Source organism: Rhinolophus ferrumequinum (assembly GCF_004115265.2).
Source record: "Rhinolophus ferrumequinum isolate MPI-CBG mRhiFer1 chromosome 15 unlocalized genomic scaffold, mRhiFer1_v1.p scaffold_54_arrow_ctg1_1, whole genome shotgun sequence".
Classification (NCBI taxonomy): Eukaryota; Metazoa; Chordata; class Mammalia; order Chiroptera; family Rhinolophidae; genus Rhinolophus; species Rhinolophus ferrumequinum.
The window spans coordinates 16,201,312-16,226,340 of record NW_022680357.1 but is presented as its reverse complement, the minus strand read 5'-3'; the positions used below and the strand labels follow the sequence as shown (position 1 = coordinate 16,226,340).

The 25,029-nt window shown below is 49.3% G+C and overlaps 1 protein-coding gene across 5 annotated transcripts in view; it reads left to right on the top strand.

The window, feature by feature from the left end:
• Positions 1-23,541, top strand: part of DNAH3 (dynein axonemal heavy chain 3) — a 121,555-nt gene extending 98,014 nt beyond the window's left edge. For 4 of the 5 annotated variants that reach the window (XM_033102055.1, XM_033102054.1, XM_033102053.1 and 1 more), the window contains 11 exons: positions 822-2,963; positions 6,965-7,190; positions 10,113-10,357; positions 11,894-12,010; positions 13,749-13,903; positions 14,658-14,825; positions 16,275-16,417; positions 19,367-19,571; positions 20,214-20,351; positions 21,771-22,329; positions 23,101-23,541. In XM_033102055.1, coding sequence (XP_032957946.1) covers positions 822-2,963; positions 6,965-7,190; positions 10,113-10,357; positions 11,894-12,010; positions 13,749-13,903; positions 14,658-14,825; positions 16,275-16,417; positions 19,367-19,571; positions 20,214-20,351; positions 21,771-22,124 — 3,893 coding nt within the window. In that variant the 3' untranslated portion in view covers positions 22,125-22,329; positions 23,101-23,541. The remainder of the gene's footprint in view (positions 1-821; positions 2,964-6,964; positions 7,191-10,112; positions 10,358-11,893; positions 12,011-13,748; positions 13,904-14,657; positions 14,826-16,274; positions 16,418-19,366; positions 19,572-20,213; positions 20,352-21,770; positions 22,330-23,100) is intronic. The other variant, XM_033102056.1, reaches the window with a different exon arrangement.
• Positions 23,542-25,029: the final 1,488 nt, after the last annotated feature.

Here is a 25,029-nt window from a genome sequence, read left to right as displayed (position 1 = left end):
GGTACCTGAGTTGCAGGCACTGAGCCAGCGTGTAGTCAACACAGCAGGAGTTCACAGCTTAGAGGGAGAGGCAGACAATAAAAAGTAAACAAAAACGTCTCAGATTGCGATAAATGCTATACAGGGAATGAACGTTCTAGCAGCTGAGATGAAAGAAAATGTTGGGGAAGGGCTAGCGGGGCCCACCTTAGAGAGGGACATCTGTGGAGGTAGCTTGAAAATGAGCCTGAAGTCAGGTCAGGAGCCAGCGAGACGCCATGTGGAGCCTGGGTAAAGGGCTCACGGTAGGGAAGCACTTGGGGTCATCGAGGAATTAAAGGGAGGCCCTCTGGGACTGGAGTCGGGGAGCAAGGCAGAGGTGAGGGGCGTGAGGTCAGTGGGCCTCCCAGACCTTGTGGAGGAACTTCGATGTTTTTATTGAGACTTTATGTTTTTAGAGCAGCTTTAAGTTACATCAGAGAGATTTCCCACATCCCCCTGCCCTGCCCACACGCGCAGCCTGCCCTATCAACGGCCCCCACGAGCGTGGGACATTTGTGACAACTGATGAACCTGTATTAATACATCAGTATCACCCGACGTCCACAGCTTGGCTCGCATTAGCACCTGCTCTGAGTGGCGTACGTTCGGTGGGTTTGGATGAGTGTATAATGACACGTGTCCTCCATTATGGTATCATACAGAGTAGTTTCACTGCCCTAAAAACGCTCTGCAGGAACTTGAATTTTTTTGCCAGATTCAAAGAGTAGTCACGGCAAGTCTTTAGGTCTCAGCCAGAATGTCTCAATAACAATCTTATCTCTGTTTTTCATCCCAAACAGGTAAAATGGTAGAAGATTACTGGGGGTTATCAAAGAAGATTCTCGGCGATCTGAAATTCTTGGAGAGCCTTAAGACGTATGACAAAGACAGCATCTCCCCAGTGGTCATGAAGCGGATCCGGGAAAGGTTCATCGATCACCCAGACTTCCAGCCAGCCGTCATTAAAAATGTGTCGTCTGCCTGCGAGGGGCTGTGCAAGTGGGTGAGGGCCATGGAGGTGTACGACCGCGTGGCCAAAGTGGTGGCCCCCAAGCGGGAGCGGCTGAAGGAGGCCGAGGGCAAGCTGGCCACCCAGATGCAGAAGCTGAACCAGAAGCGAGCGGAGCTGAAGCTGGTGGAAGACCGCCTGCAGGCCCTGAACGATGAGTTTGAGGAGATGAATAGCAAGAAGAAGACCTTGGAGGAGAACATCACAATCTGCTCCCAGAAGCTGATCAGGGCCGAGAAACTGATCAGCGGTCTCGGGGGCGAGAAGGACAGATGGACGGAAGCTGCCCGGGGGCTGGAGGTCTGCTATACTAACCTGACGGGGGACGTGCTGGTGTCCTCGGGAACTGTGGCTTACCTGGGGGCCTTCACCGTGGATTACCGGGCCAACTGCCAAAAGCAGTGGCTGGCCCAGTGTAAGGACAGGGCCATCCCCGGCTCCCACGACTTCAGTCTCAGCAGCACGTTAGGGGATCCCGTCAAGATCCGCGCCTGGCAGATAGCCGGGCTGCCCATCGATTCCTTCTCCATCGACAACGGCATCATCGTGTCCAACTCCAGACGCTGGACCCTCATGATTGACCCTCAGGGGCAGGCCAATAAGTGGATCAAGAACATGGAGAAAGCGAACAAGCTGTCCGTCATCAAGTTCTCGGACACCAGCTACATGAGGACGCTGGAAAACGCTCTGCAGTTTGGCAACCCCGTCTTACTGGAGAACATCGGAGAAGAGCTGGATGCCTTCATCGAGCCCATCTTGCTCAAGTCCACATTCAAGCAGCAAGGCGTGGAGTACATGAGGCTGGGTGAAAACATTGTCGAGTACTCCAAGGATTTTAAGTTGTACATCACCACCCGTCTGAGGAACCCCCATTACCTCCCCGAAGTCGCTGTAAAAGTCTGCCTCCTCAATTTCATGATCACCCCCTTGGGCCTCCAAGACCAACTTCTCGGCCTGGTGGCCGCCAAGGAGAAGCCAGAGCTGGAAGAGAAAAAGAACCAATTGATCGTGGAAAGCGCCAGGAACAAGCAGCAGCTGAAAGAAATCGAAGATAAGATCTTGGAGGTCCTTTCCCTGTCCCAGGGCAACATCCTGGAGGACGAGACCGCCATCAAAGCTCTGTCCTCCTCCAAACGGCTGTCTGAGGACATCTTGGAGAAGCAGGAGATTGCTTCGATAACAGAAACGGAGATCGACGCGACACGGATGGGCTACAAGCCAGTGGCTGTCCACTCCGCCACCATCTTCTTCTGCATCTCCGACCTGGCCCACATCGAGCCCATGTACCAGTACTCGCTGGCTTGGTTCCTGAACCTCTACATGCTGTCTCTGGCCCACAGCCGGAAGAGCGAGCAGCTGGAGCAACGTATCCTCAACATCATCGAGCATTTCACCCTCAGCGTCTACAACAACGTCTGCCGCTCTCTGTTTGAGAAGGACAAGCTGCTTTTCTCCCTCCTGCTGACCATCGGTATCTTGAAAGAGAAGCAGCAGATCGATGAGGCAGTGTGGTACTTTCTCCTGACCGGGGGTGTGGCCCTGGACAACCCCTTCCCCAACCCCGTGCCCGACTGGCTGGCTGAGAAGGCGTGGGCCGAAGTGGTGCGCGCGTCAGCGCTGCCGCAGCTCAGAGGCCTGATGGAGCACGTGCAGCAATACCCGCATGCCTGGAAGGTCATCTATGACTCGGCCTCCCCCCACGAGGAGAAGTTCCCTGGGTCTTGGAAGTTCCTGCGGGGACTGGAGCGGATGGCCGTCCTCCGATGTCTGCGGCCTGACAAGATGATTCCAGCCGTCCGCAAGTTCATTACTGAGCACATGGGCAACCCATACGTGGAAGCCCCGACCTTTGACCTCCAGGGCTCCTACGGTGACTCCAGCTGTTGTGTGCCGCTGATTTTCGTGTTGTCTCCCGGCGCAGACCCGATGGCAGGTAAGGGCAGAAGGCATGGATGGATGACAGGAGCATGGTCCTTGCAGCAGGAGTCTCCAACTCAGATGGAGGTCAAGCAGTGAACAGGCTGAGTGGGGCTGGGGCCACTTCTTCTCCTGCCTGAAGGGTCGGCTCCCCCATCTGGGAACTAGTAAGGTGCCATCTGGTAAGGGGAGCCCAGGATGGCCAGATCACCTGAGTTTTCCAGAGACACCAGACAATGCAGAAATCACTTTTCACATCCTGATAACTCATTCAAATGTTTTCTTAAAGACGTGGTGAGCTCCAACCCAGGGCTAGCGTAGCCTGCTGGCTACTACTTTGTCACCTTTGCCTTCAACCGTTTTGTCTGACTATTGCTTCTCTCAGCTAGGCTTTTCTTCTCTCTTCTTTTAATTTTTTAAATAATTAATACTGTGTGTAATAAAACAACGCAAATGTATGGGACTGTGGCTCAACCGGGGCCATTTTGCCCCTTGAAGGGACGTTTTGCAAAGTGGGAAAACATTTTGCCCCAACTAGGGGATGCTATTGATATCTCGTAGACAGACGCCAAGGGTGCTGCAAAACACCCCACACTGCACAGGACGGGCCCCCACCACCAAGGATTATCCTGCCCAAACTGTCAGTAGTGCCGAGACAGAGAAATCCTTGTGTCGAGTGAAGGTACATCTTCCTCCCAGCCCTCCCAGAAGTAACTGCGATTCCCAGTTTGCGTATCTTTCCAGAAGTCGTTTGTGCCTATGGAAGGGTATGAGTTGTTGACAGGAATAGATTCGTTTTCTGTTCCGTAGGGGGAATCTCAAAGCTTTATTTTTCTCTGTTGCTGAATGGAGAAAAAGATGACCAGAAATGCCAAGGGCAAGGCTGACGTTGTGTGAAAGCTGAGGGCGTGACGAGTGTCCCGATCCATACCCTGAGCCCGACAGAAAGCCAGCACCTGCTTCTCGAAGGAAGTTCGAGGAGGGAACTGAAATGAACTGGAAAGTGCCTTTTCCAGGTTCCTAGACCTCAGTGTTAGCGTCAAAGATCAATTCGTGACTTCTTCCTGGAACCTCTGCCTTTTCCCTGTGTCCTTTTCCGTGGCAGATATAAACTAGAGAAACGAGCGGGAACCAGAAAAGGTAAAGAAGAGAAGCAGGGGAAAGGTCAGAGTCTGGTCTGGACAATGAGGCTGAGCTGAGGAGGAGGCCCGGTTACATCCCGGGGTGAGGGGAGCATATGCCTGTGCCCCACGCTGCAGGCTTGACCACATTCAGCTGGGACAACATCCCAGGAGACTTCCCAGGAGCTGCGCCCCTCGTAGCGCCTCACCCCGGGGGGCACATGCTGTCTGGTTGTCTTTCCTCTTCTGATTAAGATTGATCAGTGGGCTCAAGCACTGTCAACGCGACCCACGTCCGCACTCCTCCACCGCCTCCCTAAGAAAGTTTCCCATCAGCCTTTCATGTAACGTGACGGTTCTCCACCTTGGCTGCCCGTGAGAATCACCTGGGAGCTTTAAGGAAAACCTCCATGCCCAGTAAAACTAAAATCTGTGTGGGTGAGACCCAGGCATTGTGTTTGACAAAACTTTTTGGGGAATTCCAAAATACGGCCCGTACTGGGAACCACTGACTTCATGGTTTCAGTGGCCTAAGAAAATCGTTACCCAGCTCCATGATTTCACGGGGGTGGGGGGGGCTGCAGAATGGCGGTATTTTAATTCTCTCATTCCTTCCGTACCTAGTAGTTGGCCCTCTTCTATAAAGAAGCATTTTCCTTCGTCAGTTCCTCTGTTTACTCGGTTTTACTCTGAATCATGTTCAAACAGGACAGGCAGAAAGGATGTTTGATTCATTCTCTTCATTTACCAGCTTCCAGAGTAATGAATTGGTGCCTTAGTAACCTTCAAAGTTACTTAAGCAGTAAGGTTATTTTTGAACATATTGGATGTTTCAGATACAGTGGTATCTTCCTCCCCTCCCGTCATTGTTCTCTTTGATGCTCAAATGATTCAGTCTCTGGCTTGTGGAGGTACCTTCATGCCTCTGTCCTTTTCGCAGAACCCCAGTCGTTTTTGATAACATTCTTCCTGTATATGCTCCATATATTCCGGGCTCATCTTGTACAGACATTTCTCTGTTAGCCGAGACCATAACCAGGGTTCTTTTAGCCGAGACCATACCCAGGGTGCCAGGGATGCCCGTTACTAGGGCTGAAAAATTGACTGTAGACCTGACAGTTCACAAATCCTCTTTTTAGCTGCTCTTTTTAATCAGTGCTTTTTAGTTTTTATCTTCAGTGACAATGCTTTCCGTTTCTAAAAGTTTTATTTGTTTTGTTGCAAATCGATGTATTGTTTTTTCATCGAACTCTAAATTTTATTATGCTTTGTGTTCCTTCTTTAATGATTTTCAGATGTGTTTCTTTTATGGTCTTTTTCAGAGGTTGTAATCGTCCATTAGGGCTGCCACAACAAATACCAAAGACTGGGGGGCTTAAACAACACAAATGTATTTTCTCTCAACTCTGGAGGCTGGAAAGTCCAAAATGAAGGTGTCAGCAGGGTTGGTTTCTTCTGAGGCCTCTCTCCTTGGCTTGTTGTTGGCTGTCTTCTCCCTGTGTCATCTTGTTGCTGTGTCTTCACATGGTCTCCCTTCTCTGAGTGCCTGTGTCCTAATCTCCTCCTCTTAGAAGGACCCCAGGCAGATTGGATCAGGGCCCCGAATGACCTCATTTTACTTTCATCACCTCTTTAAAGACCCCATCTCCAAATACTGTCACATTCTGAGGTCCTGCGAATTAAGATGTCAGCGTCTGGACCTGGGGTGGGGGCGACACGATTCATCCCGCAGTAGAGACCACATGTCGTCCTAGGAGTATTCTCCCCATTGTCCCTACCAGCGATGGATTTCCTCGTGTAGCTGGTAGTTTTGCTCTTTTGTGGGACTGTCAGGTCCTTGGGTTTTCAGTGCCCTAACAGAACAACTTTGCTCACACCCGACAGTGGGGCCCTGGGGGTGTCGCCCTCTGGCTCAGTGCTGTGGGAGATTTCCAGCTTGGGAATCCCACAGCCAGGGTGCATTGCGGTGTTGCACCCCTCGTGGCTTTTGGTATAAGGCTTGTTGTTTTGATTCCTCACTGGAGAGTTTTTGTTCATTTTTTTCCACCCGGGCTACCGGCCAGTGACCAGCTCCCACTCTGCTGCTTGAGTCAGTCACCAGGTTTCTGGTCTTCTTAAACATGAAGGTGCAGCCCTTTGAGGATCCTAATTTTGTCCAAAAGTCTCAGATGCAGCACCCCGCCTCTGTTGGGTGCAGTCATGTCCATCTCCCATGCCCAAATTCCAGCTGCTAGACTGGTTAAATAAATAAAGTACGGTGTTTTCAATGGTGAAATACTACGTAGCCATGAAAAAGAATGAGGTCTTTCCATATGTACTGATGTGGAAAAGAGATAATGAAAAAAGCAAAGTAGTATTCTACAATTCATGTAAGTGCAATAGTACGTCTGCATTTATTGAAATGCATAAAATATGTCTGGAAGGATTCATTCACAGACTCTAGTAACATTGGCTGCCTTGAGGGAGAGACCGGTGAGAGGGAATGACTTGAAATTTCACTGTCCAGATAACTGTGTTTCCTAGTGAAATAAATTTGTAAAACCCTACTCCCTGGTTCCTTGGTTATGTGGGCTCACTGCTCTAGTTTTGAGTTTCCTCTTCATTTTGGGCACCTGGGAATTTCTCTTTCTTTCAAACTGATTTTCTTTTTTCGACTTTGTGTAATTTTTTCCTTTAAATCAAGAATGTGTGTATTCAGAGCAAAAGGGGAACCGTCATCTTACCTGAGAAGTCTAAGCCTTCCGCAGAGACGTGCTTGTTTTGTAATTAACAGAAACCAGTGAGTTTCTTTCTGAGCTCAGGATTGTCACGTAAACTCTCCTTCTGTGTTGTTGTTGTTCATATGGTCTTAGCCGGCTTACTCTCTTTCAAAAACCCCTTTTCTTCCTGGTCTCAGGACTGCTGAAGTTCGCTGACGACCTTGACATGGGAGGGGCCAAAACACAGACCATCTCCCTCGGCCAAGGCCAAGGTCCTATTGCGGCCAAAATGATCCACACGGCCATCAAAGATGGGACATGGGTGGTCTTACAGAACTGCCACCTGGCCACGAGCTGGATGCCCATGCTGGAGAAGATCTGTGAAGAGGTGATTGTTCCTGAGACCACCAACCTCCAATTTAGGTGAGACGCTGCCCCCTCCCCACCCCCCACTGCCTGTCTCTGGGCCCCAACCTTGAGCTCCAGGTATCATGCTGGTGGCATGATGGGTGAGACATGAGTCTACCCTTAAGAAGCAATGTTCTCACAGAAGGCAGCCCCTCGATGAACAATGTTCATGTTCTAAGAAGAACCAGGGAGCATAGAAAATGGAAGGGAAAATTGGGGAAAGCCGTGGAGGACTGACAAGTGCTGGGGTTTTGCAGGATGAATAGGAGTTTGCCAGGAAGGACGTTCCAATGAGAAGGGGCAGCATCTGTAAAAGCAAAGATGCTCATTAAGGAAACACTGAGAAGTTATCCTATGACTCTGGGGTTTATGTTGTGAGAACTTGTCAGGGGCAGGGGACAGGCAGTGTGTCCGGGAAGGTGGATTAAACATCAGCACGTTAAAAATTATTTGTCTGAAAAAAACAAAAACCTCACATGCAGTCTAGACACCATTCATGGTCCTTGCTGTAGCCTGTGTTGTCTTGGGCTCTGTGGACTTTTAATCAACATCATAAATAGCTATTTATTTTTTATGGACGTTAAAGCCCAGCAAGACTGGGCCTCAGTTTTTGCATTTACAGGGTGATGAGATGAACCGGACAGACGTCACGGCTCCTTTCCACTCAAATGTTCAGTGATTCTCGTGTTCCAGGCCAAGGCTCAGCCAACAATGGCCTGTGGGCCAAATCCAGCCTGCTGCCTGTTTTTGTGTGGCTTGCCAGCTAAAAACAGTTTTCACATGTTTAAATTGTTGAAAAAAATCAAAAGAATAATATTTCATGACACAGGAAAATTAGATGCAATTCCAATGTCAGTGTCCATAAATAAAGTTTTATCGAAATACAGCCCTGCTCACGTCTATGTTGTCAGTGGCTGCTTTCAAGCTACCCCCAGATGTGACAAGGCCCACGTGGCCTGCAAAGGCTAAAACATTTACTGTTTGATCCTTTACAGGAAAAGTTTGCGAACTCCTGCTCTAGGCACCAGAGCTTGCTGGTTATTTTCATTTTAGTCATATCTTCCTGAAAATAGGAAAGTATCTGGTGTTTATTTACAAAGCCAGAAAGGTCACAGTTGATTATATTCACGTCAGACTCACATAAGAGTGTAAGGGCGGGCGGGGGGTGGGGCCCATTTGTTTCAAAAATCTTATTTGGTTTGCCATGATGAATTGATTCATTGATCATTTATGACACACTCAATGAAGAAAACATCATTCATGCCGACATTGATGGTCTTCTGTCATATGATCCTGACCCAAAGGTTGTGAACACAGGTGCCCACAGGAGCAGGAATGTAACATACATGCGTGAGGACGATGAGAAACCAGAAACACTCCCCTGCCCACAGGACAGGAGCAGCCATCCAGGGTTCTCAGCCTCCGTGTTGGATGCAATATGGAGCGGTGGGGACTGCAGCAAACTAGAAACATGCCCTGTGCAGCAGAGCCGTGACCGCCTTACCCCAGCTGACCAGTGCCCTCAAGGAAGGCAGGCCTCTTGGGATCAGATTTTCTGATTATTTTAAAGGGAAGATGGGAATCCAGAATTTTAAAAGAAAGCCCTAGATTTTTAGAAGTCGGCAACTACTTCTAAAACACATTCCGGCACTGCTGGTTTGCCTGGTGCAAGCCAGGCATCACTCACCTGCAGCCCGAAGCCAGGCATCAGGCATCAGGCCTCTTCCCCGCCCCTGCCCCTCTCAGCCCTGGGCCCGGACACAGCACTGTGCCCACCGGGCCTCACCACAGCCCGACTTTCCCTCCTCAGGGCCTCAGACCATGTCCTGTGTTTTTAATGACCTTCCATCCAAATCCACCTGCTGGAAACCTCTCTAATGTCTGGCCAAAGAAAGCACCGCAAAATGAAACAAAACAGGATGCCACTGTGTGTATGTAACTGGAGCTCGGGTAGGAAAAACAAACGAATAAAAACCTAGAGGGCAGTGGGCCAAAATGTTACCAACCTGTAGGTGGTAAAACTGTAAGTTTTTTCTCCTATGTACTTCTACGTATGTCCCCATTTTTTCGTGGGCGTAGATACACTTTTATATTTTAAATAAAGAAACCTCCCATAATCTCAAATGCCATTTCAAATGCCATTTCCTCTGTGCCAGAGGTCAGCAAACTTTGTCTGTGAAGAGCAAACTTTGTCTGTGAAGAAGGATAGTATATGTTTTAGGCTTTGTGGGCCATGTTTTCTCTGTTGCAACTATTCAACTCTGCATGAAAGCAGCCATCAATAATATGTCAGTGAAGGGGCAGAGCCAGGTTCCAATAAAACTTTATTTACAAAAACAGGCTCTGACCATAGTTGGCAGACTTTGCTCTGCCCAACGCATGGAAACCTGTCTTCCCATGGACCCCAACAGCCATTATTTCCTTCCCTCCCTTCAGTCTCGATTGTGTAATGCCTTGTGCTCTGTGTTGCATTCTGTGTGCTTCTCCAGCCCTGTTTCCTCCCCTAGCAGCAAGGCTGTGAGTCTCTGGGTGCTACAAAAGTTTCTGGGTGCTACAGAGCAGAACAATGCTCTGCTCGCTTCGGCCCTTCCTGGGGTACTGGATGTAGGACTTGACCGTAACAGGTGCTCAGGAAGTCCCGTGGTGACTCGGACAGCAGCCTTGGAGGCAGGGTCCCCGAGTTCACCTCTCAGTTCACTTGCTTCTAAGTGAAAACCCCCCCTTGACGTCTCCATACCCGTTTCCTCCCTGGTGACGAGGACAGCCAACCCCTCCACATAGAGTGGCTGTGAGGATGAAAGTAAATGAAGGGACCTTAATCTCTTAGCACGGGGTTTGCCCTCTAGTAGTGCTTAACGAATGGTGGCTTTAATTTTTTTTCCTGTTTTTTAAATTTAACTTGTTGCGTTGCTCTAGTTAGGTCTGTTGTTCTTCCAGACTCTGGCTAACCAGCTATCCATCAGAGAAGTTTCCTGTCAGCGTCCTCCAGAATGGGATCAAAATGACCAACGAGCCCCCCAAAGGGCTCCGTGCCAACCTTCTGCGCTCCTACCTCAATGACCCCATCTCGGACTCCATGTTCTTCCAAAGCTGCACAAAGGCGGTGATGTGGCAGAAGTTGCTGTTTGGCCTTTGCTTCTTCCACGCCATCGTTCAAGAGAGGAGGAACTTTGGACCCCTAGGTACGATCCCTGGGGGACCCCTGGGGACGATCACAGACGGATGCAGGTGTGTGCTCGAGTTGGTCCTCGGATGGGGTTGCCAGTAAAATACGGTGTAAGTATGTTCCGTGTGACATTTGGGACATATGTATACATAAGCATACATACATGATTTGTTGTTTATCTGAAATGAAAATTTCACCGCGTGTCCGGTATTTTTATTTGATAAATCTGGCAACCCTATGAGCAGGTCAACGTCCATGTCAGGGAAAGAGGTATTGCTCCAAAATCAGAGGTCCCCTGACTACCGAAGTGATACTGAGAAGCTGGTAGGCCCTTACTTCCCTTTGGCATCTTGGACTATTTCAGGCACAACAGCCATTCTCCAGGGAGTGTCACCAGGTACTTTATAACATTCTAGGTAGCTCTCTTTTACATGTGCACAACAGTGAAAGAACTATAGCTGGGACATATGTCTGTGCTTCTTCTTAACAATAGAAAAATATGTTACTTTACTAACGTACCAACCATGGCCTAACTTAATACTAACCTAGTACTCTTCGTTACAGCAGATCCTCGAACTGCCAAAAACAGGTCCCGTATTATCGTGGTTTAAGGTTGGATTACCTGTCTCACCCACAAACTGCCTTGGATTCTGTTCAGCAGCCTTGAAATGACCCACCTCGGTGCTGTCAGCCATGCTTTTGGGTTAGAGAAGGAGGCAATTGTCCTCTTGTGGATTCTGGCATCTTCTTCCTTTCCTTCTACCTACACACCTTGGTCCCAGTTCATCCCCCAGACCAGCGGACCCTTCCACTGTGGGGTGCAGGGACCACGCAGCCAAGGCTGGCACTCACTTTGCATCTGTCGTTCACACACCACGTCCTCCCACCGTGCCAGGTCTCCAAAAAGCCATGCAACAGTTCGGCTCGCAGCCAGCTGCCCCGTTGTGTTTTGTTTGCCAGAACACAAATTTTAGTACTTTTTATCTTTTCCCTTTGAATGTGAATGTTTAGGAGGACGTGAAACGTCTCCATTGACAAGCACAGGTCCCACCATCCCTTCTTTCTTTTCCAGGCCCAGCTCACTTGCTTGTGTCACCGGTCCAGCCCCACTGGGCATGTCTCATTATACCCTTGTAAATACAAGAGGGACTTTCTTCAAGGCCAGCCACCCAGTTCTCCCATGGCCACGAGGAGGGGAATTCTCAAAGCTACCTTGGTTCTGCCGCCCAGCCATAGATACTGCTTTCTCGCTCTGCTTTTTTGGTGCTGTTTTTGGAGCTCTGTGCATTGCCACAGATTTCCAGTCAGGGTGAATAATTCTCATTCCACAAATCCCAGGATGTTAACATCTTCCTTAACAAATGGGGAGCTCCATAAGGAAACTGGTTTTGGAATGGATGTTTTCTCGGGCGGAATGTCAAGGCGAATACTTGGCCTGGTGCTTGATTCATGGGGCTGATCTTGATCTTAACCCCACCCGCTCCATGTCCGAGTGGAAACCCAGAGCTCTCGGCCCTGAATGAAGCCTCTCATTTTTCTCTGCCTCATGCAGGTTGGAATATTCCTTATGAATTCAATGAATCCGACTTGCGGATCAGTATGCGGCAGATCCAGATGTTTCTGAATGAGTACAAGGAGGTGCCGTTCGATGCTCTGACCTACCTGACAGGTACGTATGGGAGGGGCCTGTGCAGCTGGGAACCTCCAGTGTCAGACCTCCCCCCGCCCCCCGCCCGTGCCTGCTCCTCTCCTATCTCCAGTCATTCATTTGCTCACTCATTCTTTGAGCTCTCTCTAATGCCTCTCACCATGCTGGATTTTGTAAAAAATAACAACAAAATTAAGGTATAATCCCTACTCTCAAGTGCTTTACAAGGAGAGAGATTTTTTTTTTTAAATGACAATACAGTGATAAATTCAACAAGAGAAACACTTATAAAGTAGAAAGGCAGCCCAATGATGAAATCTCAGGGATGGGGCAGGGGATAATCATGGAAAACCTCCTGAAGGCATAAAGATGGGTTTTGAGGGATGAGTAGGAGTTTTATAAGTGGGAGAAGAAAGGAGGTAGGCTGTGGGAGGGAGGAAGGAGAGGGACCCTAAGGTGAAAAGAAAACCTGCTGCTTTATGTCAAGCAACCCAATAAGCAGAATCCAACATTTAATGGAGTTGGTCACTGCCCTCAAGGACAAAATAGAGATGTGCCAACGGAATGCAATACCATGTTCAGAAGTCAGAGGGAAAACCCAGCATCTTCCAGATTGCACACAAGTTCCATCCTGAGCTCCATATGTTAAGGGTTTGTCTGGACCCTCTGCCCCGTCACATGGCAGGCGCTTTACATACATTGTTGACGTAAGAAGCGTCCAACCCTGTAGAAAATTTTTATATGAATTTATTTGAGCCAAGAGAGGATATGCCTGGAAACAAGATCTCAGCAGCCTGAGAATGCTTCTCAGAATAACAGTTTGCAGCTTCTTTTATGCATTTGGAATTCAGAAGGGAAATTAAGAAAGATGATATGGAGGTGGGAGAAAGCAAGGCGGGGATTGGACTACAGGGTAGTTAACAAGATCAGGTGTTCTTTCAAGGGTGGTCCCACTTATGTCAAAGGTGTGTTAACGAGATGCACAGAAACAATGGACAGGGCTGCTTACGGCAAAGATAAGCCTCTCACTAAAGAAGTTACAGGCCTGGGGGGGTGACTCCCCACCCTGACCTACCCGGCAGGGAATTTATGCTCGGGTCTCCCTGGGAGGTTACTTCTGTGGGACCCCTTTTCATCCACGACGCAGTGAGCACATTGAGCCTCACAGCGTTCTATGAGCTCCATGTTGTAAGCCCATTTTCCAGCTGATGAGACTGAGGCTTAAGAGCAGCAGTTGTCGCCACGGTGAGTTTGCCCCCCAGGGGGCACTTGGCAATGTCTGCAGACATTTTTGGTTGTCACGACTAAATGAGGGTTCTACTGAGTGCAGGCAGGGCTGGTGCTCAACACCCTACAGCACCTAGGACAGGCCAACAGCACAGAACGCGGCAGCCCAACCCGTGAACGGTGCCGAGACGGAGAAACCCCGCTTCCCAGGGATTAAGTGCAGCGCAGAAGGTCAGACAGACCTTCACTCAGCGTAGTGTCCCCCAACACAAACCCCAGGTGACCCCCACTGCGTAAGTGCCGTGATGTAGTTGTGCTGAATGAAAGTCCATCTCCAGAGGGGTAAGCCATGCTCGCATCGTCGCCACACACAGTACAGTCTGGGGTCGGTCTCCCGACCAAACTGCCTGCAGCTCAGACCCGCCCTGTTCAGGCAGCTCCTTGGCTCCCAGAACCTTCTGGTTGAGATTAATGACCAAGTTCATTATGACCTTCCCTGGGCTCAACTTCTTCCTGGGCCTGTTGCCCCCAGGGGAGTGTAATTACGGAGGCAGAGTGACCGATGACAAAGACAGGCGTCTCCTGCTATCCCTTCTCTCCACGTTCTACTGTAAGGAAATCGAGCAGGACCATTACTGTGTCGCTCCCGGAGACACTTACTACATCCCTCCCCACGGCTCCTACCAGGTGAGGGGCAGGGAGGGAGAGGGCCCTGTGTGTGTGTGTGGGGGGGGGGCTCGGCTGCCTCCAAGTGGCCAGAGGCTGCAGCAGAGCCAAACAGTGCCCAGGGGTAGCCTTGGGACGGTAAGCTATTTCCAGAATTCCATAGCGCCTACGAGTGAGACATCATTATTGTCTAACGAATGCGATGTGTTTGGAAACAAGGTCTTCTAAAATATGGGGTCCATTTGGGGTGGGAAGGGAAGTGAAGATGAAGCCCAGTGAACAGGCTGGACATTGCTACTTGCAAACAAAGGTTCAGAAGGTGGCAAAAAAGGGGGGACCGGAAAACTGGATGGGAGAAAGAGAAAGGAAAGAAGAAAATACGAAATCTGAAGGAAGGAGGAAAAGGGGCTTTATTTATTACGTCCCCTGTTCTATGCCAAGGCCGAACTCCTTTATACCCTCATGTGTCTTTCCATTGACAGACTAGAAAACTGGGGTTTCAGGTTCAAGGTTAGAGAGTTAGTTTGTGTTGAGGCTGGGCCCAAACCCAATTCTGTCTGACTTCAAAGCCAGAAAATGCAGAACTTGGGACGTGTTCACCGTGTGTGTCTCTGTGTGTGTGTGTGTGTGTGTGTGTGTGTGTGTCTCTGTCTGTCTGTCTGTCTGTCCCCTGCTCCTGATCCAGTGTGACACTTGCTCAAGTCAGGTCTGGCCTGGGTGACCTGTAGGATTCCAGGGAACCCACATTTGTGTCACCTGAAGATTTCCTTTCCAGTCCTATATCGACTATCTCAGGAACCTCCCCGTGACAGCCCACCCAGAAGTGTTTGGCCTCCATGAAAATGCCGACATCACCAAAGACAACCAGGAAACCAACCAGCTGTTTCAGGGGGTGCTGCTGACCCTGCCCAGACAATCGGGAGAGAGTGGCAAGTCTCCTCAGGTAACCGGGCTGGCATTCCATTTCCCAGACAGTATGCTCTCTGGGGGGCACGCAGGTTGTGTGTGATGACCAAGAGGCAGAAAGGGGAGGCCTGGCTGGCCCCTGCGGGAGGGCGCGTGCTCTGGTCTCACTGGGAGCATCCTCAGATACAGAGCTGGAAGAGCCCAGTGTTTCCAAGACATCAGTGGTTCCTTTGTAACCTGTATATCATCTATACTCCACTTACATAAGATTTAAGACCAATTCTGTTTTGCTTTAAAATCATTGATTTCAAAAACCCGCCGTTACCGTCAAAGGAAACCCAGTACCAGTTCCATCAAATCATGACGCCACAGAAAGAAAACGAAAGCCAAGCGTTTCCTAGGTTCTCCCCAGATGGTCACTGAGTCCTTGCTGGTGTCCTGTGAAAGCAGGTGTCTCACGGTGTTCAGCTAGCATTGACCTCAGACTTTGTCCTGGACGGGAGTGAAGAGAGAAAGGTGGCTGAAACTTGAGAAGAGGGTGACGCTCTTGCCATGTGGTTCAGCGTTATTTGCTTCACGTCCTGGAAGCACCTGGAATCGTGTTGGGTGCCTCATGCTTTGTGAAGCGCTGACAAACCCACCCTCCTCGTCTACGGATGAGGGTGAAAAGAACCCTGCGAGAGGAAGGGACTCGCTTTAAGGCCCGCAGACTCGGGGGTAGAACCAGACGCAGAAGCACCATCCCGACTCCACCACACCCTCTTCTCTCCCATCCTTCCCTTCCCTTCTCCATCTACCCAGTTCGCCCATGTTCGGCCCCTCTCAGCTGTGGGTTTTGCATTCTTGCTTTCTTGATGTGGCTCATGGTGCCAGAAGTAGTAATAGGTATGAAGGCAAACCAGCCTGGTTGGGGTGTCTCAACTTCGGGGTGGAACTCCCCGTCCCAGTGGGAAGTGGGAAAGGAGTGGACATTCCAGCCTCCAGAGCCACAGGATGGCAGAGCCCTCTCCCAGGCCCCGTTCCTTGTTCTGCTGGGCCTGTCCCCTCCCTGCTGGGCTGACCCCGCTGCCCCAGGCTGAAGAATGGCTCCCTGCCTTCCCAGGTGTCCTGTCACTGGCACTGAGCGAGAGCTCCATTGGTCCAGGAGCTGGTCCTCGGGCCAGCTGTGAGACAGAGCTGTGGGAGATTGTCACCCAGGGGTGACCTTGAAGGCAGGAATGCCCTGCCTGGCCCCAGGCCTTTTCTCCAGGTGTGAGAGCAGGGCTCCGCTTTTGACTTTCTGGGCCAAAGGGTGATGTCCTGCCCGAGGCTTGGCGGGGGGGTTGCGTCCATGCCCCACCTCTTCACCTGCAGAACTGGCTTCCGTAGGAGCGTGCCCGGTAAGGTCCAACAGAAGGTGTTTAAAAAGACGAGTGCTGACTGTCAGGTGCACCCGAAGCCAGAGACCACAGGCTTGTCCTCATTTGCTTCTCTGCTGCCCTTGAAGGAAGTGATTGAGGAGCTGGCCCAGGACATACTCTCCAAGCTCCCCAAGGACTTTGATCTGGACATGGTTATGAAGCTGTACCCTGTGATCTATGAGGAATCCATGAACACCGTCCTGAGGCAGGAGCTCATCAGGTTCAACAGGTGAGCCAGGTCCTGGGAGTTGGGGCAGGGGGGCTCGGCGGGCCGTGGCTGAGAGGGGCACTTAATAAGGGGTTGCTCTGCAGAGGAAGCGGTGTGCCCCACCCATCGTGGGGGGGCGGGTTGTGTGCTGGTCCAGCGCTCAGTCCTGTTCATTGTGTGCCACTCAATCATGTGACATCTGCAGAGGCAGGTAAAAACCACCACCAAGCGCAGGCTAATAGCAGAAGGAGCCATTCAAGCCGCTTTGATGGAGCTCTTGCTGCTTGGTGGCCGATGTGGCTCCAAGCACCGTGCGTGTGTTTGCCTCCAACCACCCAGTGGTCTCGAAATACGCACAGTTCGTAATCCCTCCACCACCATTTTACAGATGAGAAAACTGAGGCCCTAAAAGGCTGAGTAACCTGTGTAGGGTCACATGGTCATTCAGTGGCAGCACTGAGTTTGCACCCAGGCTGTCTGATTCCAGAGGCTGTGTCCTTCCTTGACCAGTATGTGAAATCAGGGTGAACGTAACAAGGGGAGGAGAGAAGTTCATCCCAGAAGTGGGGAAGGGGTGTTACAGGCTGGCCGTGGGGCTCCCTCCTCCCTTCTCCAGTTACTGTAGAATAGAGCCCAGCAGGGTCATCTTCACTGGCTTGTAAATAGAACCCAAAGGGCTCCCACAGGCCATGTAGGCCAGGTGATGCAGCTCATCGTGTCTGCTTCCAAGTGCCAGCTTCTCACTGCTCCCAGTGCCAGCTTCTCACTGCTCCCAGTGCCAGCTTCTCACTGCTCCCAGTGCCAGCTTCTCACTGCTTCCAAGTGCCAGCTTCTCACTGCTCCCAGTGCCAGCTTCTCACTGCTCCCAGTGCCAGCTTCTCACTGCTCCCAGTGCCAGGTTCTCACTGCTTCCAAGTCCAGGTTCTCACTGCTCCCAGTGCCGGGTTCTCACTGCTCCCAGTGCCAGGTTTCTCACTGCTCCCAGTGCCAGCTTCTCACTGCTCCCAGTGCCGGGTTCTCACTGCTCCCATTGGCAGGTTTCTCACTGCTCCCAGTGCCGGCTTCTCACTGCTCCCAGTGCCGGCTTCTCACTGCTCCCAGTGCCGGCTTCTCACTGCTCCCAGTGCCGGCTTCTCACTGCTCCCAGTGCCGGCTTCTCACTGCTCCCAGTACCGGGTTCTCACTGCTCCCAGTGCCAGGTTTCTCACTGCTCCCAGTGCCGGGTTCTCACTGCTCCCAGTGCCGGGTTCTCATAGCTTCCAAGTACCAGGTTCTCACTGCTCCAAGTGCCAAGTTCTTACTGCTCCCTGTGTCAGGTTCTCACTGCTCCCAGTGCCAGGTTCTTACTGCTCCAAGTAGAAGTTTCTCTCAGTTCCAGATTCTCTGTGCCCTGCTCTCTCTGTTTGCCTCATTGGCCATTGCTCAGTTTTAGTGACTCTGTGAGTCAGGAGTGCTGGGAAACTGGAACAATGTCCTCTAAGGATTTCTAGAGTTAATAGGCTGTTGGCTGTATGGGGACCAAGCAAAGTATCAGCTGTGAGCCACGATTCGGCAGCACTGCTGTGAGTTAGACACTTGGTGGGATGGGATGTCGTCCTTGTTCCTCCGACACCAGGCATAATGGCTTCCATTCCTTCCTGACATCACTGGAGCTCTTCCTGGTGGTTGTGGGGACCTTCACTAGCCTTTACCACTGGCCATTGTAATGCAAGTGAACAGGGTAACAGAATCTTATTTTCCGATGATGGTTGGATTAATCACAACAGGCAACACTCCTCCCCACTACATTTTTTTGGCCTCTTCACCCAGTGTTATGAGAAGCCCCCAAATGACTAGGTGACACCTCAGCTTCCAATTCAGGGAACCATTGTTGTGTCTTCTGGGGCCGATGTTCCTTCCTTGGGTACTGAAAACACTGAAACTAGCAGAGCTCCTAGTAGTAAGAATAGAAAGAAAACTTTTGCAAGTAGGTATTTAGGTGTAATCATTAGAAGCCTGTGGGACAATCCCTCAGATGGTAGCTTTGCCCATGACTCCTCAGCGAAGCACACGCACCAAACGTCTGAACCTTAAATTTGTCTTGTTAATAGTATGACTGTTCAGTGGTTACACATCGGAATCTCTTCCTGCATTTGATCACTGTCGTGTCCATTTGGGATTTCATAAATCTTTGGAGATGACAAGCTCTGTCTGGTGGCAGATTCTTTGGCATCTCAAGTGCATTCCCTCTGGGCTTGGTCAGGCCTCATAGCCAAGAGGCCAGAACGGGAGGCAGGTGATCTTGGCATCTCCCAGGCTGTCCTTCAGCTGCCTTTTCTCAGGAATACACCTCCTAGTCTATGAAAAGAACGACTTTGGCAATATGGTTCAAAACCCTCAAGATTGCATTACCCTCTGACCTAAAAATTTTCTAAGAAAATCTTTATTCATTTCCACAAAGATTGATATGAATGGATGTTTCTAGCGATGTTGTTTACAGTGACAACAAGCTAGAAAGAATAAATTTCAGCAGGAGGGGAATAGTTAAATCGAACACCTTGCAGTCATTAAAAAGGACAATTTAAGTCTCCTGGATTGGGAAGAAGATCCCTATATGCTAAGAGAGAAAAACAGATTACAGAAAAGTAATATAGTGCGATCCCATTTAAAAATAATTTGTGTTTCCCTACAGAAAAATCTGGAAAGATATACGAAGGTCAGACAACTAAGTTCGCAAACTTTCCACCATGTAAATGCATGGTGGAAAGTTCGCAAACTTAATTGTCCGACCCCATATATCCATCAAAGCTATCTTTAGGTGGTGAGATAATGGGTATTTAATTTCTTTCTCATCTCTCTAAGTGTTCTACCATGAATGCACATTGTTTGACCTTTGAAAGGAGGGGAAGTTAAGAGAGACCTGGAGTCATTGTGCTTGGGTAGGATGAGGCCCCTGGAGAGCAGGCTGAACCGGCCCCTTTGTTCTTCCAGGCTGACCGAAGTGGTTCACGGGAGCCTCATCAATCTTGGCCGAGCCATTAAAGGGCAGGTCCTGATGTCCTCCGAGCTGGAGGACGTCTTCCGTAGCATGCTTATGGGTAAAGTGCCAGCCATGTGGATGTCCAAGTCCTACCCGTCGCTGAAGCCCCTCGGGGGCTACGTGGCTGACCTGCTGGCCCGCCTGGCCTTCTTCCAGGTACCTGGGAGTCGGGGAACTGGACACCTGGCATGCTCAGTCAGGTGGGGAGGCAGAGGGATATAGAAATGACAGACTAGAGGCAGAGGGAGTAGAGGCGGGAGCCACGCAGCACCCAGAGTTGAGGGCAGGAAAGGAGACTTTCCAAGTTCTGGCAAAGATTATGGCCTCTAGAGGCCAGGGGAGGAACTACTGGAAATGTCACAAACTGGTGGCTTACGGGCCAGACGTGGCTAAAAGATCTATTCGGTTTGGCTACCTGGTAACTTAAAGAGTTCTGAGCTAGCCCGTAAACATTGGATTATTACACATAAAAATCAAGATGTTTGTCCTGTTTAAAAAAGAAAAAAAGGGAATCCATGGGCCTGCACTCTTGCTTGCTGGAGGCGAGCATTTATCGCTCAGTCCAGACTCGGCACCTATTCTCCACTGCTCTCTGTTGTATCCCTGACACCAGCTTGCACCTATGCTTTTCATAAAGCAGACATATATTTCTTTGTACCTTCATTACAAAAGTGGGAAAATAGTGAAACCAAGAATGAGAAAAAGCCTATTTCTTAATGGGACTCATTTACATTACCCACCCTTGAACTATCTTTGATGTTTTGTTGATTTTGAATTTCTATTTCTGTGGCTGTTCAGGAATGGATTGACAATGGACCCCCTGTGGTCTTTTGGATCTCCGGATTCTACTTCACACAGTCTTTTTTGACGGGTGTCTCTCAGAATTATGCCCGGAAATATACCATCCCCATCGACCACATCGGATTTGAGTTTGAGGTAGGAGGACTTCGGGTTAGGCCAGCTCAGGGGGTCAGCCAGAGAAAGCAGTGTTGCCCATTTCCTTGTTAGGCCAAACACGGGGCCCAAATGCTTCTGAGATGGTCCACATGAAGTTTTAGCATGACTTAAGGTGGCTCCAAACGTTATCCCTGACGGAATCAGAGGATTCCCAAGGCTTTGTCTCTGTGTATATAAAAAGGACTCTTTGCAGAGGAAAACCTGCCACCATCATACCCGAGAAATGAAAGCATCCTCATGCTGCCGATTCATCGTGATGGTCTCTGCACTTTGAAGGATGTTATTGGTCTTGGGTAGGCCTTTGGTTGGAGTGAGGTTAAAGGAATTGCCAGTCATCAGGTATCACCCATACCCAATGGCGAGAAAGGAGTAAGATGGACTGTTACATAGAGCATTATAGAATTTTAAGTTCTGTGGAAAGAGCCTTTGAGATCAGCTAGTCCAGAGGTCACAAACTGGTTGCCCTTGGTCTCCATTTAGTTTATGAATAAACTTAACTTGATGGGCCTGTGAAGATAACGTGAAGCCAAAGTTCATGCAGTAATGAAACAAAATAACGGATAAACATTGGAAAAAAGATAAAATCATCTTTTCATTTCAACATCAAAAGATGAGAGACATCAAAAGATGTTGAAATGATTGTATACCTAGAAATCCCAAGAGACCCTAAAAAAAGTATCTATCAGAATTCATGGAATTTGTAAGGTGACTGGTTAACTACATACAAATCGATAGCCTTTTCCTATTCTAGCAATAAGTCCTTAGAAGTGGAAATGGGAAGAACATTCCATTCTCAATAACCAAAAGATTAGAGTTTGAATGATTTTAAACGGAGCCTGTGCTCTCTGGTTCAGCATCATCCCCACCACTGCCTATTCTCCTACACCTAGACCATTTTCTGCACTTACCGAAAGGAATTTGAGTTTACCACCTGGGAATCTAGATAGTGGTGTGCTGCATCTGGCTCACACCAACTCAGCAGGTGCAGCTACTTGTTAAATAGCTGAGAGCCTGAAATTGACCATGGTGGGAGTCTCTACACCACAGTGACAAGAACCGCAAATCGAGGCTTGATTTCTCCCCCGACAACTGTTTTGCCAGCATGCATCTGAATCGGACCCCTCATTGTATAGCTCCAGGTCCCAAAGGGAAAGGCTTGTTCAATGAGGATTGTTCAGTGCATTCTCTATGCCTCCCGAATCTCAGGGCAGCATGCTGACTAGAAATCATACCTGACCTGTGTATGGCAGGCAGGACTCTTATCACAGAAGCCCAGTGTCCTGCACGATGCATCCTGGGAAAGGCAGACATTGCAGCCAGGTGGCACTTTTGCAGCCTCTTCATGGTGCCCCGTTTAGGAAAATGGCGTCATGAAACTCACAGCTTCCTGTCTTCCAGGTAACCACACAAGAAATGGTCATGAAGAGAAACCCAAAAGATGGGGCCTACATAAAAGGACTCTTCTTAGAAGGTGCCTGTTGGGACAGGATAAGGATGCAGCTCGGGGAGTCTCTCCCCAAAATCCTCTATGACACACTGCCCATCATTTGGCTGAAACCTGGGCAAAGTGCGACGTTCCAGCACCAGAACATTTACGTGTGTCCAGTGTATAAAACAAGTGCCCGCAGAGGAACCCTCTCCACCACAGGCCACTCCACCAACTACGTCCTCTCCATTGAACTTCCGACAGACAGGCCCCAGAAGCACTGGATAAACCGAGGGGTAGCCTCTCTGTGCCAGCTGGATAACTGATAATGTCTGTCTCAACACAGCAAATAAATGGCCTCTCTTTCTCCACTACGACCTAGCTGTCCTTTCTTGAGGGTCCCAGGGTGTGGTGACGATGGTGACAGTAATGCTGATGGCGCACTCCTGGGAGCCAGGTGTTCAGAGCAGCCCTAGAAAGTAGGGTATTATCATCCTCCTTGACGGCTACAGAAACGGTGATACAGAGAAGGTACTTACTACCCCCACGTCAGACAGCTACGCAGATGGTGAGCCCGGACTAAACACTTGCAGTGGGACTCTCCAACCCAGACCTTTAGCCGTGGGGCTAAGCTCCTTTGCAGTGACTTTTTCCTTATTATTTTGTTGTAACTGTCACTGAGATTTAACTGCTTCTTGCTTAGCTGGTTCACGTGGGCTAACGTAAACCCATGTGAACCAGTTTCTCAGAGGCTAAAAGAGGCTTGGGCCACTTTTGTTTTTTAAGGCTCTTGGTATATTTGAAATGCACTCCTCACAACCATCTCATGTGGTAGGTATTACCATTTTCTCCACTTTAGAGATGCAGAAACAGGTGTAGAAAACTAGCTAGCCCAAAGGTCCACAGCTAGTCGTGGTCGCACCGGGACCCAAATGCTTGTCTACCAGCCTACGCAGACGGGCTGACATTTCCGGAAGAAAGGAGACATGAGAGAACCAGTATTTGTTGCATGCCTTCTATGTGCCATGGGTTGTGCCCTTCAGATGTCTTGCTTATTCCTATGTTGGGTATGATGGTCTCTCCCTCTGGAGGTTCAAGGAGATTAAGTAACTTGCCAGAGATCACCTCATTCTTTCAGCATTGCAGAGCAGAGGTCTGTCTGGCTCTAGAACCCAGTGCAGTTCTCACTACCACATGCTGCCTCCTTGCTGAGGACTTGGCACTGTCATGATGTAGAATCTTAGATGAGATTAGCTTCAACTATGTCCAAGAAATTTCTAGTTTATCACTGTCTCTTCCCAGGGCCAGCTGGAAGAGAATCCTGAGGGAGATAAAAATCAAATTCTTGATGTATTACTTCTCAGCTGACTCTCTCATGTAGCTCTTTGGCTCTAAGTGGCTTCTTCCAGGACATTCCATTGGACCGTTCATCGCTGAGAAAAGACATAAGGCTGTTTAAGAGTCTTAATGTGTTTTGCCTGGGAACATTAAGACACTGCTTCTTCACTAGAAGAAATGTTCCGACTTGGATCTTTGATTTCTTCTGAATGCAGGAAGCACCTACAAATCAAATAAACATATCTCGAAACCTTGTTTCTTCGTGGGAATAGGGCACCGATCAAATTCTGATTGAGGTCTGTGAACTATAAGATCAGCAAATCATCTATGTGACCCCGGGATGAAGTGCCACCGGCCAACTCTCCTAATCTTACCTGGGGGCAACAGAGAAACAGGAAGAGCCAGCCTCCTTCAGCTCGAAGTAGGTAGGTAAATAGCTTTTTCCCCCCAAGAAATACTTTTTCTTTTTCCATGGGGGAAAGAAAATCAGAATGGATAGCTAGTTGGAACAGCCTTATCATTCCAGTACGATCATTAGTCATGTGAGGTGGAAAGGTGATCAGGGTCCCAAAGCAGTGACATTGCATCCTGCAAGGCCCTGAGGGGGATGCTGAGAGAACAGCTGGATTTTAAGTACAGGCATCTAACTCCTGCTTCAGCACCAAAAAACTGAGGAGGCAGGGACTGGCCGCTTCATTCCTCAAGGGTCAGAGGACAGAATGTTTCCGTACAATGGATTGCATTTTTGTAATTTTAAAAATGTCCTCCTCTTTGCAAAGATTGCCATTTAAGTTTGCCGTGAGGTCACTTTCTGCTGGGACCAATGTGGTAGTTGATTGGCCTCCAGTAGCACATTGGGAAAGAGCAGGATATTATTCAGGAATCCTGGTTAGAAGCTGGAGTCCTGGGGCAGAGGCGGCCCGAGATCAGCTTGGTGAGAAGCTGCGCACCCTTCCTATAAATTGCTCAGCAGATGACATCAGACAAAACTTGCCACCAAGCCTGTCTTTGCTCTTTAAAAATCTAGCTGTTGGGTAAATGGTTTTCAGCCCGTCAGTGTTGGAAGAAAATTTCACTGAAAGGGGATGTAGGAAAGATAGGTTCCGCCTTTAAGAGACCAAAGATGGAGATTCTTGGAGAGAAAAAGGGGGGGGAAGCTATTATAAACAAACATGTTACTGGAAGGTTTGGAAGTAAACTGACAATTATGTTTTTGTGTACTAGAACATGCATCGTTACAAAGGAAGCTAGGCAGCTGAAATTCATCTTTAGGTAAGATTTCTGGCACACAGAAGATACTCAGAGGCTAAGTAGCAATTAGGTGGACTTCCATCTTGGAGGAGGTGGTTTCCACACTCCACAGATTAAGACGGAAATGGCACAGTCAGAACCACCTTAGAAGGGAACCACAGTGAATACAGGCAAGCCATGGCTCCGTTGCCAGCAAAGCCAGTTTTCACTCCCATGCAAGAACAGGCAAGATCACTGTTGCATCGGTTGAACACCAGATGAAGTAGTCGGCTCGAGTTCACAGGCTCTATGTTGCACGAGAAGTACTTAAACATCAGACCCACTTCCGGGCAAGGAGATGCTTCCACAGTGAGGCCAGATAAAGGAGAGTGACTGATGGAGCATGAAAAAATACGCTGCTGCTGACAGCAGCAGGTTTTGAGATTGAAATATAGTGCTTATTTTGAATCAGAGGATCTGTGTGACAAGGGCAGGAAGTTATCAACCTCTTCTTGGGTGGGTCACAAGGCCATTTTGAAAAAGAACAGAGAGACCAAAATTGATAGCGATCTGTATTTATTGGTGACGCCCACCCTCTTTGCAAGTAAGACGGAACGATACTGATGTATAAGCCGTGGGAATCTCACCTGAGTCCACACACAC